This window comes from Uranotaenia lowii, chromosome 3, assembly GCF_029784155.1.
Source record: "Uranotaenia lowii strain MFRU-FL chromosome 3, ASM2978415v1, whole genome shotgun sequence".
NCBI classification, from domain to species: domain Eukaryota; kingdom Metazoa; phylum Arthropoda; class Insecta; order Diptera; family Culicidae; genus Uranotaenia; species Uranotaenia lowii.
In genome coordinates this window covers 244,367,295-244,378,461 of record NC_073693.1, presented here as the reverse complement: position 1 = coordinate 244,378,461, position 11,167 = coordinate 244,367,295, and the positions used below count along the sequence as shown (strand labels likewise).

The window sequence follows — 11,167 nt, the reverse complement described above, 5'->3', positions numbered from 1 at the left end:
TTTTTCCCCTCCAATAAAGATAAAGATAAAGATAAAGATGAATGTTGTGATGAAGTCAATATTCAGAAAGAATTCGCTTTCCAATAAACATAAATTTAAAAAAGGTATAGATTATTAACAATTACTTGTTCACAAGAATACCATACACCATTTTCTTAACAAGTCCTATTCAAATTAGATAATCATATTTTGTGGAATTTATAAACGCTAGTGAGCCAAAATGTCAAAAATTAAAAAAAAATAAAAAATAAGTTAAAAAAAAAATAAACGGCAAAGAGTAGGGGAGAGGAATATTGTAGGAAGTGATATAGTGCTAAAGAGAAAATATTTAGGGCTTAATATTTGTGGAGTGTGTATTCCCAGATTTAGAAATTGAACCGAACCCTTGTAGCAAATTAGAGAAGTGGTATAAATGGTTTATGAGAGAAAATGCATGAGCGAGAGAGTTGTGGTATAATTTCCGTTTCGGTAAAAAAAAGGGAGAGCAAAAAAAAAATCAGTTTGAAGAAAGAAGTCATTAGTAAAAGACGTGAAAAACTAAAAGTAGTGGAAAATTAAAGAAAAGGTGCAATCTAAAAAAAAAAGAATGGAAGCAGCTGAAGGGATGAATCCCGCCGAACACGACAAAAAGCAAAGCAAAACACCTATTCATTCTTCCTTTTTTACAGATTCAATAACACGGAAACCTCCCAGCATTGGCACTACGTTAGCTGCAGCAATGAATTACAAATAGAAGTGTCAAGAGAAAAAAGCTTCAATTTATAGACGAAAACTTTTAGAATAAAAATGGTGTGTTATCGTATGAATAAATAATCAAAAAATTGATAGAAATGTTTATTTTTATTGTTGATTACATGTTAAAATGTAGCTTGACTCGAAGTGTTTCTTTTTTTAGAATAGATACGATTCGAATAATCTAACACGGGCCGGTGGCGAAGATTCACAATCCGGTATTTAGTCGTTCCACCACTTTATCTGTTTCTGACAGAGACCGTATGAGTAACGTTTTGCACTCATCGGTCGTCAATTCGCTGAAACTGTTGCTAGGTCTATAAGCAGTATCTTTAGCAGATAGGTTTGACCGAGGCAATGGCGCATACAATCCTCCTCGCTGCGCTGCACCAGGGCAAACGGTTCCGACTCACTGAGGCCGAAGTCTTGGGACCAGCGGCGGCTCCTGCTTGATGGTGGAACTTCACAGCAGCTGGCATATTTCGCGCAAGTTCCGCTGACTTTCGGATGATTCCGGCTGTTACTGTGCAGAAGTTCTTGCTGCATCCGCCACCGGACCCGGTTGCTGGTCGCTCGAAGCTGCTTGGACCTGTGGCTGCTGTATGACATGTTCAACCAGCATGTCAACTTTGACGTCATGTAACGGATTGCAGTCAACCCGTCGAATAACCGCCATCAATCACCATGCATTATAATAATTATTAATAATAATGATAATAATCGAAATTAAAGCGAAAAAACTATCGACTCTAACAATTTACTCGATCAGTATAAATTAAATTTAAGATTTTCTGCAAAAAATTTCTCGGTGTACTGCACAATTTAAAAATATAATGCTTCCGCCCGGTGCGCGAAAGAGTGTGTATACCAAAATCGGTCCGCTGAAATGAGCAAAATCGGGCCGCGTATACTCCCGTGTTGGTGCGTTTGCTCTTAGAAAATAAGTCAAAAGTTAGCCTTTTTTATTCTGACGATGAGAGTTCCTTACTGGAAAGCACACGATGGAATAATTAGATTTCTAAATTTGCTACAAATAAATATCTGATTATATAATCCCCCACTTGTAAATGCTAATAAAACCAAAGTTCGTAATCGTCTGAGTGTTGACACATTCGACACTATCCTTTGAAGGAAAAATTATTTAAGATTAAACGGCGGATCGAAAATTGTCGTATTATGTAAATATGACGCTCAAAAATTGTTTCAATAAAATTATGCATAACATGTGTTTTTTTTATGAAAAAAATTTAATAATGTCAGTTTTTCAAAGAGAGAAAATGAAAATGATTGAATGAGTTTCACAAAAAGTGTTAAGCTAAAAAACTGTACTATGTGCAATAAAGTATCTATCTATTTTAAGGTAAAAAATAGGAATCAATACCTTCATTCATTGAATGTCATTCAATCATTGAATGCAGAACTTTGTTTCCTTCGGTACAGATTTTGGTACAGATTTTTGAGTTATCGGTACAGATGAAAAAGATTTTTTCGATGAGCGGTACAGATTTTGATGTGGCAACACTGCCGACCGAATATTTTTTCATTAGCTTCGATTTGCTGGCAGTCACAAACGGAACCTTTCTTCGCGAAATTCGTTTTTAAACTGACTTCATTCTTCATTCCACTCGCGTTCGTTTTCCCTATCTCACATGCTCCTCTAAGTATGAATATCTCTCCGTATAACGCCTATTAACGACGGCTCCTGTCAATCGAAGGGTTGCTCAATTCGCTTACTCCATATCGACTAGGGGTGCCAATGATTACCCGAATAGGAATGATCATAATAATAATATGACCGAACATTGATATTCAATTTAACAATTAATTTCATCGTAAAATCTCAGTATTTATGAACCGCTTAAGATCATGAATATCATGTAATATTCAATGTAACAAGGTTTTTCATGGTAAATTTTAAATCCAAACCATACGAACATTGGTAAATTTCTACTCCTTTTACATATTCATAATTTTTCGTGGAGATACAAATTTTCATACGACGCGCGCCATTTTGCCGGACGATTTGGAGGAGTTTTTTCCAGATTAAATCGCAGAATATCTGCATGTACAAGTTTTGGGTTGAAGCGGAAATTTTACAACCGAAATTTGGACGGAAGACGATGGCCCATACATTGGTAGACATGGTGAGTATTTTTAATGAACATAAATAGTAGTAATAGTAGTAATCGAAAGTCTTTCCAGAAAATGGAGGTTCGCCGCTTAAGAGGTTCGGAGTTCTGGAGCATAAAGTATATTCGCTCAACGCTGAACAAGGCCTGGGACTAAAACAGGAGGAAGATTACCGGGCTGCCGGCAGGTAGAGAAAATAGTGAATAAATAATTAAGTAATAAAGTGAGTATACTTGTATTTGTATGTATAATATACATATGTAAGCATATTGAAAACATTTAAAAATAAATAAATAATTTGAAAGCAAATACAAATAGCTACTTCTTTTGTTACATATATTCTTTGAAAAGAAAATAAAAATAAATTCCATGAACCATGAAATTTCACGGTAACGGGAGTTTGTACTTAATATGAATAAACATTGAAGTTCATCATCGTCAAAACAATAAAAATTCAATGGAAAACCATTAACTTCATAGTTTCTTTGAATAAAATTGGAAGCTGAAATGACCATAAACTTAATAATTTCGTGTTCTAAAATGTATGGAAAAATGTTGATTTTTTCATTGTTAAGTTGCTTAACAACCCCCTTTTTTCATGGTAAATTTTGCCAAAACCATGAATATTAGTGTTGAAAAAGATGAATTTGACAATGTATTCAAGGTTTTGTGTAAGATGTTATTCATAGTGCCAATCATAAAATCCATGGTACTGTGAAAATGGAATTCATGGTTTTTTCACGATGTTTTTCTATTCGGGTATTTTCATTTTATTCAGATTATTTATTTAACTTATTATAATTATTTTATCCTCCAAGGAATATTTAAAGAAGGTAGTGTCGAGGCTGCCCTGCTTTAGTATTAGTACACACTGCGACGTCACAATCACAAAAAATCTGTTAATTTACTAGGAAATTGGCCTTTTTCGTTGATAATTTGAAGAATTTGCTGGAAATGTTCCACTTTTAATACCTGTTATTCTAGAAGGATTCTTGCTCTTCAAGATTTGCACGAAAAAAGATGGATTTTCGAGTAATTTTTGTATGAAATAGACCATCGAAGTTCGAAAAAATAGTGGATTTTCCTTACTCAAATTTGCAAAACTTGAAAATTAGTTCAAAGTCTTCCATGAAAATGATCAAGTCAGTGCAGTTTAAGATCCTTATTACAAAAAGTTATCAAAAAACAAACTTTTATATAAAACCACAATTATTTATTCGCATTTTAGTAAATCGAGATAACAATAATCAATTGATGTTAATTGTTCTACATAAGAATTGAATATGGTAAACCGATTGGATAAAAATCATGACAATCAGTTGAACACTCAAAAACTACCAGCTAGACATTTTAAAAGTAGATTTTATCTTCGTTTTTGAACGTTTTAGCTTCAAGATGACATTGCGTTCATTATTAAAATGAGAAAAAAACATAATGCAATCTTCAAAGGACCAAAAAATTTCATAACATAGTGAAATAGAGGTCTTACAACACAATCAAAATGTAATTGGAATTCATTTTCGTTCTAAAATATGTTTTTCTTTGAAATTTCTGCCATTCGCATATAAATTTTCGATACATTCGTTTTTGTGACGTCACAAAAAAAATCCAATATGGCTCTCGACACTACCTTATTTAAATATTCCTTGTTTATCCTCATCTTATTTCCTACATTCGCCTCCACCTCTACACTATTACTAAAATTCCAAAAATTAAAGCTCATGTTTTTCTCATAAATGTTTCTATACCTCTTCGATTGAAAAAGTTATACAAGTTAGTATATACTTTCATGATTTATTTTTAAATTTCTTAACTTTTAACTTAACATCTTCCATTTCAAAGTCTCTTTTTTTTACTTCATTTTTAGTTTGAAAATCTTCATTTTAATTCATCTTATTTCCTACACTTACTATGAAAGTCGGAGAACCTAGTGTATCTAAGAACCTTGTGCAAAACTGAATACGTTTCGTAGAAAATCTGTTTACTCAGTTTTATACAGTTTTGGGAAAAGAAAATCCAAATACAGGTTTTGTTTATGTTCGTGTGAATCATTTTTTTAAATCAGTTTTGTGCAGCGTGCAGCCAGCAGCGGCTCGGGAAAAGTTTGAAAAAGAATGTCGAAGAAAAGTTTGGTGAAATTCTTCAATTATTTGTTCTGTACCTGTAGCATTTCCTGTAATTTGTGGTGATTGATATATCAGTATATTTATTTTTGTGAAGAGATTTCCAAATCATGGACGGTTTAGAAGATTTGGTGCAGTTTCTTCAAGTAAGTAAAATCGATCCTATTTTCATATAAATTATTAGAAAAAAATTATGACAAAAAAAAACTTGGTTGAACTGAAATTACAGGAAAAAAGTAACTGTCTTGTATTTAATTGTCCTCAAGATGCTAATAGTAAAACATTAAAAACTACCGCGACCATTATTTTATAGATTGATTTTTAATGTACTTTTTTTTAGGTTTTTAAGGTCAGTGACCGAGTCGTAGTAAGGCGTCATATTCATATAAATCCATCAAAGTATGCTTAATAATTTTCTTTTAAACACGCTATCGAAAGCTTTATTAAAGTTGAAAGCATCATTGATACCATGTTAGCTGTTCAGATGGCATCCTAGTGGCAAAAAAGAAAAATGATTATGATTGGCCGGAATGCTCAAGGGATATGGGAGGCAAAAATTATCCATTACAAGATTCGGAACTCTAGCGAAAATCGACGGACAAAATCGAAAAGCGCCACCATCAAATGCTGCGGCAGAAATGCAACTAATTAGTAAAACACGCTAAGGAAAAAAAAAACAATTTATAGTACACGGTCGGAAATAACTAGCAATTTGAGGGTTCATCTGCACGACAAACACACTGAGGTCTCTACGTGGTCTTGGCTCTCCAGAATTAGCACGGGTTTTCGGTATCAGAGTCTCCAATCGCTATTCAAAGCTTTTTCTTCCTTGGGGGCTGTTCAGATACCACTTAGATAGAAAAATGAGATTTTAGACCCCAACCCCCGTCCCCGGATGTTCACGTGGGGTGTTGGCAAATCCCAACCCCCGTCTCCGGATGTTCACGTGGACAGATTTGATTTTTTTTTTTCAAATCTAATTTGAGAATACTTTACACTACTTTTTGCTTTTTTGTTATTGAAATGGCTGATTCGGAAAAAAACGAAATAGCACTTTCTGATATAAAATAGTTTTGAAAGTTTTGAATTTCTTATTTATCATATTTATCACATGCTTTCAAGTGGCTACTAGTTGTTAAAACTTAAACTGGGAAGCTTTGCTATTTTAAGATTTTGATTTAAACATCTTAATAAAACTAAATAAAAATTATCAGCATTTTAATGAATTAAACTAAATTAAATTAAAACCTTGATAAAAAATCTGTAATATATCAAAAATCAGCATCCCATTAAAAATAAATATTGGCCATGTCATCAAAACCCTGAATCGCAATATCCTGTTCCGTGGAATTTGGAATCAATAATCAGGCTCAACGAGATATGCCATACAAATTAGTTATCTGTTTTGATTGAAAATTTTTTTAATGAGAAATCTGAATGCGCAAAAACGAGTGAGGTTCTTAATTAAATTGAGTTAGTGGCATAGCTTTTCTTCAAAAATTGGTGAAAGTATGTCAGAGTGCATTTTCAAATGTATTTCAAAAATAAAACAAAAGCATATTAGAGTGCATTTTAAACCCCCGGAACAAGGGGTAAAAGTGAAAAATTCAATTATCGAAAAATGTTGACCTTTTCTGTCAGTAGATGGTGTTAAGGTTTGTTAAAAGATTGTCCGTTGGCATTTATATGCAAAATTTCAAGAGCTAGGTATCTTTGAATATATTGTTTTTGTGGGAGGCATGACCATCAACAGTGGAATTCTTGTATCTGGTGTCTGCGCTTTAAGCCTGTTCCACACGGTCCGTATGTACTACACTGCAAAAAATCGACATATTGGGAATATGTGTTTGCCTTATAGATTTTTGCAATTTGATTCCCATTTGGAAAATACGTGCCCACACATATAGAATTCAATGTAATAGTTTTTATATGCGACACATAAAAGGTATATCTTACACATACATGTTATAAGCCTACATTCAAATATCTGCGTACTTCAAGGCGTTTTGTTTTGTCCGAGTAAGTTTTTCGGATGAAAATGGAATATGTGTTTTAGCTATCGAGACTTTCTCATATTATTTATTGTTAATTAAATGTCCTTGCTGAACATAATACGTACATGTTCCTATTTCCCTGGAAAGGAAATATATAGTCGAGATACTCTGGAAAATCAGCAGCTCAGACCTGGATGTGGCCAAGGATCATTCCTCGGCGGCCCGTTCGTCTAACATATTAGTCTGGAACACCATATCGACGGCTTTGATCGCCACCAGGCTCCGGAATCTGCAAAAGTAATCCCATTTTCAAGCACGCTAGAAAAATCATAAGAATTCTTAATTTACCTTCTTCTCTCGACATCCGCTTTTCACCGAAATTCCTCATGTTACGGTGGAACATATTTTATTTTAGCGCTAGTCTGCTATAGCGGTAGTCAGAAGCCAGGTTCCTGCGGAGGAGATTAAAACAGATCAATGAAAGGTTCAGTGTTTTTTTTTTACCGATTACTCACCTTATGATTATATTTTGATTGACACCACAGATGATCTGTGTTGAAAATTAAAACGGGTACGCCAAATTTTTCTTCAGTACGGCCATTTTAAAAAAATAATATTTTCGAAGATGAAATTCATAGAATTTATGTGGTGTGTATAAACTTCATATGCTGAACATAAATTTTATGTGTGACATATGAAATCTAAGCGTTGAGCAATTTTTAAGGCGTATGTGTGGGAAAACATACATCCAAAGTGTGGATTTCGTTGAGTGTAGGATAGGATATAGGTGGTCTCGAAATGGTTTCAATGTCTTCCATTTTATTCGGGAGGCACTGAGGCAGTGAGACTGTCTCTAGTTTCCAACAACAACAATAGACAACAAAGTTTGTCTTATAACAAAAATCGCAGTACAAGTTGCATAGTGTGAAGTATAGGCTTTTTTACGTGGGAGGTCATTGGGCCAAAGTTGTTTGTTTAAGGGACCATTCAAATATTACGTAACACTCTTTGGGGGTGGGGGGGGGGGGGGGGGGGGTCTTATAGCAACTTGTTACGCTTTGTGAATTAAATAATATTTGAACGGCCCCTAAAGAAGACTACCTAGTATTGCTAGTATATATGAATGGACAAATAATAAGCGTTTTGTATTATATAGATTATTATTAAATGGGATCTTCTTTGAAGATTTACCGCTAAAAAAATGATAATATCATTATAACATATGTTGCATACTGAATATATGAAATTAAAAATTTCCTTTACCGTAAACTATACACTATTTATTTGAAATTATTCAATCTATTGCTGCAGACCGAAATCCTCAACAGTCCTTCATATGAAGAGACGTTGGAACAGCAGAAGATGGCACATTTGGGTCAGCAGCAGATAAACATTTGGAAGGAAATTGCAGCTGGTGAGTAATGGACCTGCAAAAAAAATCATATTTGAATGACTTTTCTATACCGACACCCACTAGATTTGAAACCATTCTTCGTGAAGCTTCATGAGGAAGACAACTCGTTGCAGAATGTAGATCGACGTACTCGGTTTCTCGCTTACAAGCTGGAAAATGTCGAAGCAGAAGTCCAAGATCTACTCAACGATGGAACCAACCATATTCTCCAAAGGCATCGTTCGGAAGTGCGCCAGCGGCTGCAACGCAAAGGTACCAGACGAGTGGAGCTCGCTGAGAAGAAGAAAAAAATACGCGAGGAAATTGTTCAATGCCGTCATGCGCGCAAGCGATTTGAAGAGTCCAAAAGTCAGGCCTTGATAAACGATATGAAACAACAACGAAATCATGCAAAAGCCGAATACGACGTAGTGTACTCGGAGGTGGCTGCAATATTGAAAGCTAAGCGCCAACGGGAACAGGCGTGCTGGGATAAATCAAAACTGTTGCTGGTCGAGCTGGCGGATAATCAAGTTGGAATTGCTGCTGACGAAAAAGCAATTGAGCTATATTTGCAAAACAATGAACTGATGCTTAAAAAGATAGAGAAAATGAAAGAAAATATTGAGCTGGCAAAAATCAAGGCCGTAGAAGATGCCAAGCGCCGTGAGAAAGAATTCCACGACCAGCTGTTGACCCCTGTACAGTTGGCCCATGCGGAATTTCACCAAGCGCCCTTCAAAAACCCGAACGATTTCCCATTTTTGATCGAAAAAATTGGAACCAGGCGTACGAAATACAAGCATATTTTCAAGCGCCCGCGTTGTGTGAATCTGCAAAATGAAGAAAAACTCGCAAAACGTTTCAAAGCTAGAGCGGCTCTTCAGGCGCGGGAAATGTTCCGAAGTTTTCCTCCTTTCCTCATGGGTCAAAGTCAAGAACGGCTGGTGGAAACGGTACAGGGAGAAAAGGTATGCCTTCAATATAACTTAATTGTTTCGAATTTTGTTTGAAAAATTTAGTTACAGGAATCAACTGCAAAATCCAAAGCCGGTGAACCACCTAAGAGCTATCAACGCTCAATAGATACGACCAACAAGGAAAATATCAAAGGGGTCAAAAGAAGTTCGTCGACCGATACAGAGCAAAGAGTTCACAAGAAAACTAAACTTCATAGCTCCCAGCGCATTGAAACCCGTACAGAAAGTATTAAAGCTGACGATTCATTGGATGATGAGCGATCTAAAACATCGAAACGAGAAATTCTAATTTCCAAATCTCAGCCACTTTCGTCTTCGGAGGTTGAAAAAGTTAAAAAAGTCACAAAAGAAATATCAACGGATCAAAAAGTCGCCAAGAAGAAAACCTTCAAAGTTATGCCATCAAGAAAGAGAGATGTTTCTCCTGATTACGAAGATCAGACGTTATCAAACAAATCCAATAAGCAACCAAATTTGAATTTTTCAACAGAAGAGTATCAGCCGCTGAGGAAAGTTTCCAAACGTGATTCCTGTCACCGAAAACTCGATTTTGAAAAAGCTACCGAGAAAGACGACTTACACAAGTCTAAGCCAATTTCGTCCAAAAGAGCCATGGTGCCTCAAAGCGCCAAAAAGGCAACCCAATCGCAAGAGCATAGACACGAAGAAGAACAAAATGAAGAAATGGGTCAAGAATTCAACGACAAACAGGTTACAGAGGTCATCATGCCACCATGCAGTCAGGAAAAGCAGCTACAACGAGAGCCATCCGAACCGATGATTCTGTCGGATGAAGATCAACAAGACGAAAATATTTCAAATGCAGCACCAGCACGTGTTTCTTCCGATGAACAGCTGGAAAAAAATACCGACCAATCGGACAGCTTAAGTTTGCAGAGTAGCATCTTGTCGTTCGAGCTGGATAACCAGGAAACTAGCAGCGATCTTGGTTTTGAACTGTCGCCGGTGCAATCGGCTGGCAGTAGCGGAGAATTGTATTTGTCCGCCGGAAATGGCAGTGACGACAACATGGATCTCGACTTTCTCGGCAATCCTACACCGAAGCAAAAAGGTTCACAGCAACCCTCGCAGAAGCAGAAGGTTGCCGGTGGGCGTTCCAAGAAATCCGACAATTTCGATTTCTTTGGAAATAGCGGCGATTCGGGCAGTTTTGATTTCTTTTAATTGGATTACTTTTTTTTTGTTTTGTTATCTCAAGGGGTTGATCTTCAACTTTAAAGAGGTTTGTTTATTTGCAGTAAATTTTCAGAAATGTTGAATTTTGATGTTTCAACCGGAATTTGAAACATGTCATACATTCTTTATATTTCACCAATGCTTAATATTTCAACATAAATATTCATTTCGTTGAATCATTTCTGTTTATCATTTCATTATCTAATAAAATAATTGAGTACATAGCGCATAGAAACGTAGAACACTCTTTTAGTTTAGAAATAGTATTGGTTCTAAATGGTTTCCTTGAAAATCACCAGCCAACCTTTTTTTTTAAACTAACCAAACATCCACTGGAAAAAAAAACATCGAACGCGAAGCCTGGTTGACAAAAAAGGCGATTTTCGAATATTTTCCCGTTTTAAGTCGTTTTCTATTTGTAAATTGTATCCCAAAGTACGTTGTGCCTGTGTTCGTCTGTTGCCTACCAGATTTCAGAGAAAAGGCAGGACAGTCGTCCGGCATTATTGCATCCTGCTCTGCCGGAATGCGTGCCATCTTTCTATTTCATTCGCCTCCAGACTCCTTTTTCCAGCACTTCGTCCAAGATACTTATAAACATTCGTCGCTCGAATACTT

The 11,167-nt window shown here is 35.7% G+C and overlaps 1 protein-coding gene across 1 annotated transcript; it reads left to right on the top strand.

Moving 5' to 3' along the window:
- Positions 1-4,943: 4,943 nt before the first annotated feature.
- LOC129756457 (trichohyalin-like) lies at positions 4,944-10,755 on the top strand. The gene is made up of 4 exons (XM_055753348.1): positions 4,944-5,131; positions 8,291-8,393; positions 8,457-9,343; positions 9,401-10,755. Exons 1-4 carry the CDS (start codon positions 5,096-5,098, stop codon positions 10,535-10,537), a joined length of 2,163 nt encoding a protein of 720 aa, XP_055609323.1. The 5' UTR covers positions 4,944-5,095; the 3' UTR covers positions 10,538-10,755.
- The last annotated feature ends 412 nt before the right edge of the window (positions 10,756-11,167 follow it).

Bases quoted from the DNA above. Each gene is read 5' to 3' on its own strand.
- LOC129756457 (XM_055753348.1), top strand. From the start codon at position 5,096: ATGGACGGTTTAGAAGATTTGGTGCAGTTTCTTCAA. The intron at 5,132-8,290 runs GTAAGTAAAATC...CTATTGCTGCAG, and splicing joins ATTTGGTGCAGTTTCTTCAA to ACCGAAATCCTCAACAGTCC. The intron at 9,344-9,400 runs GTATGCCTTCAA...ATTTAGTTACAG, and splicing joins AAACGGTACAGGGAGAAAAG to GAATCAACTGCAAAATCCAA.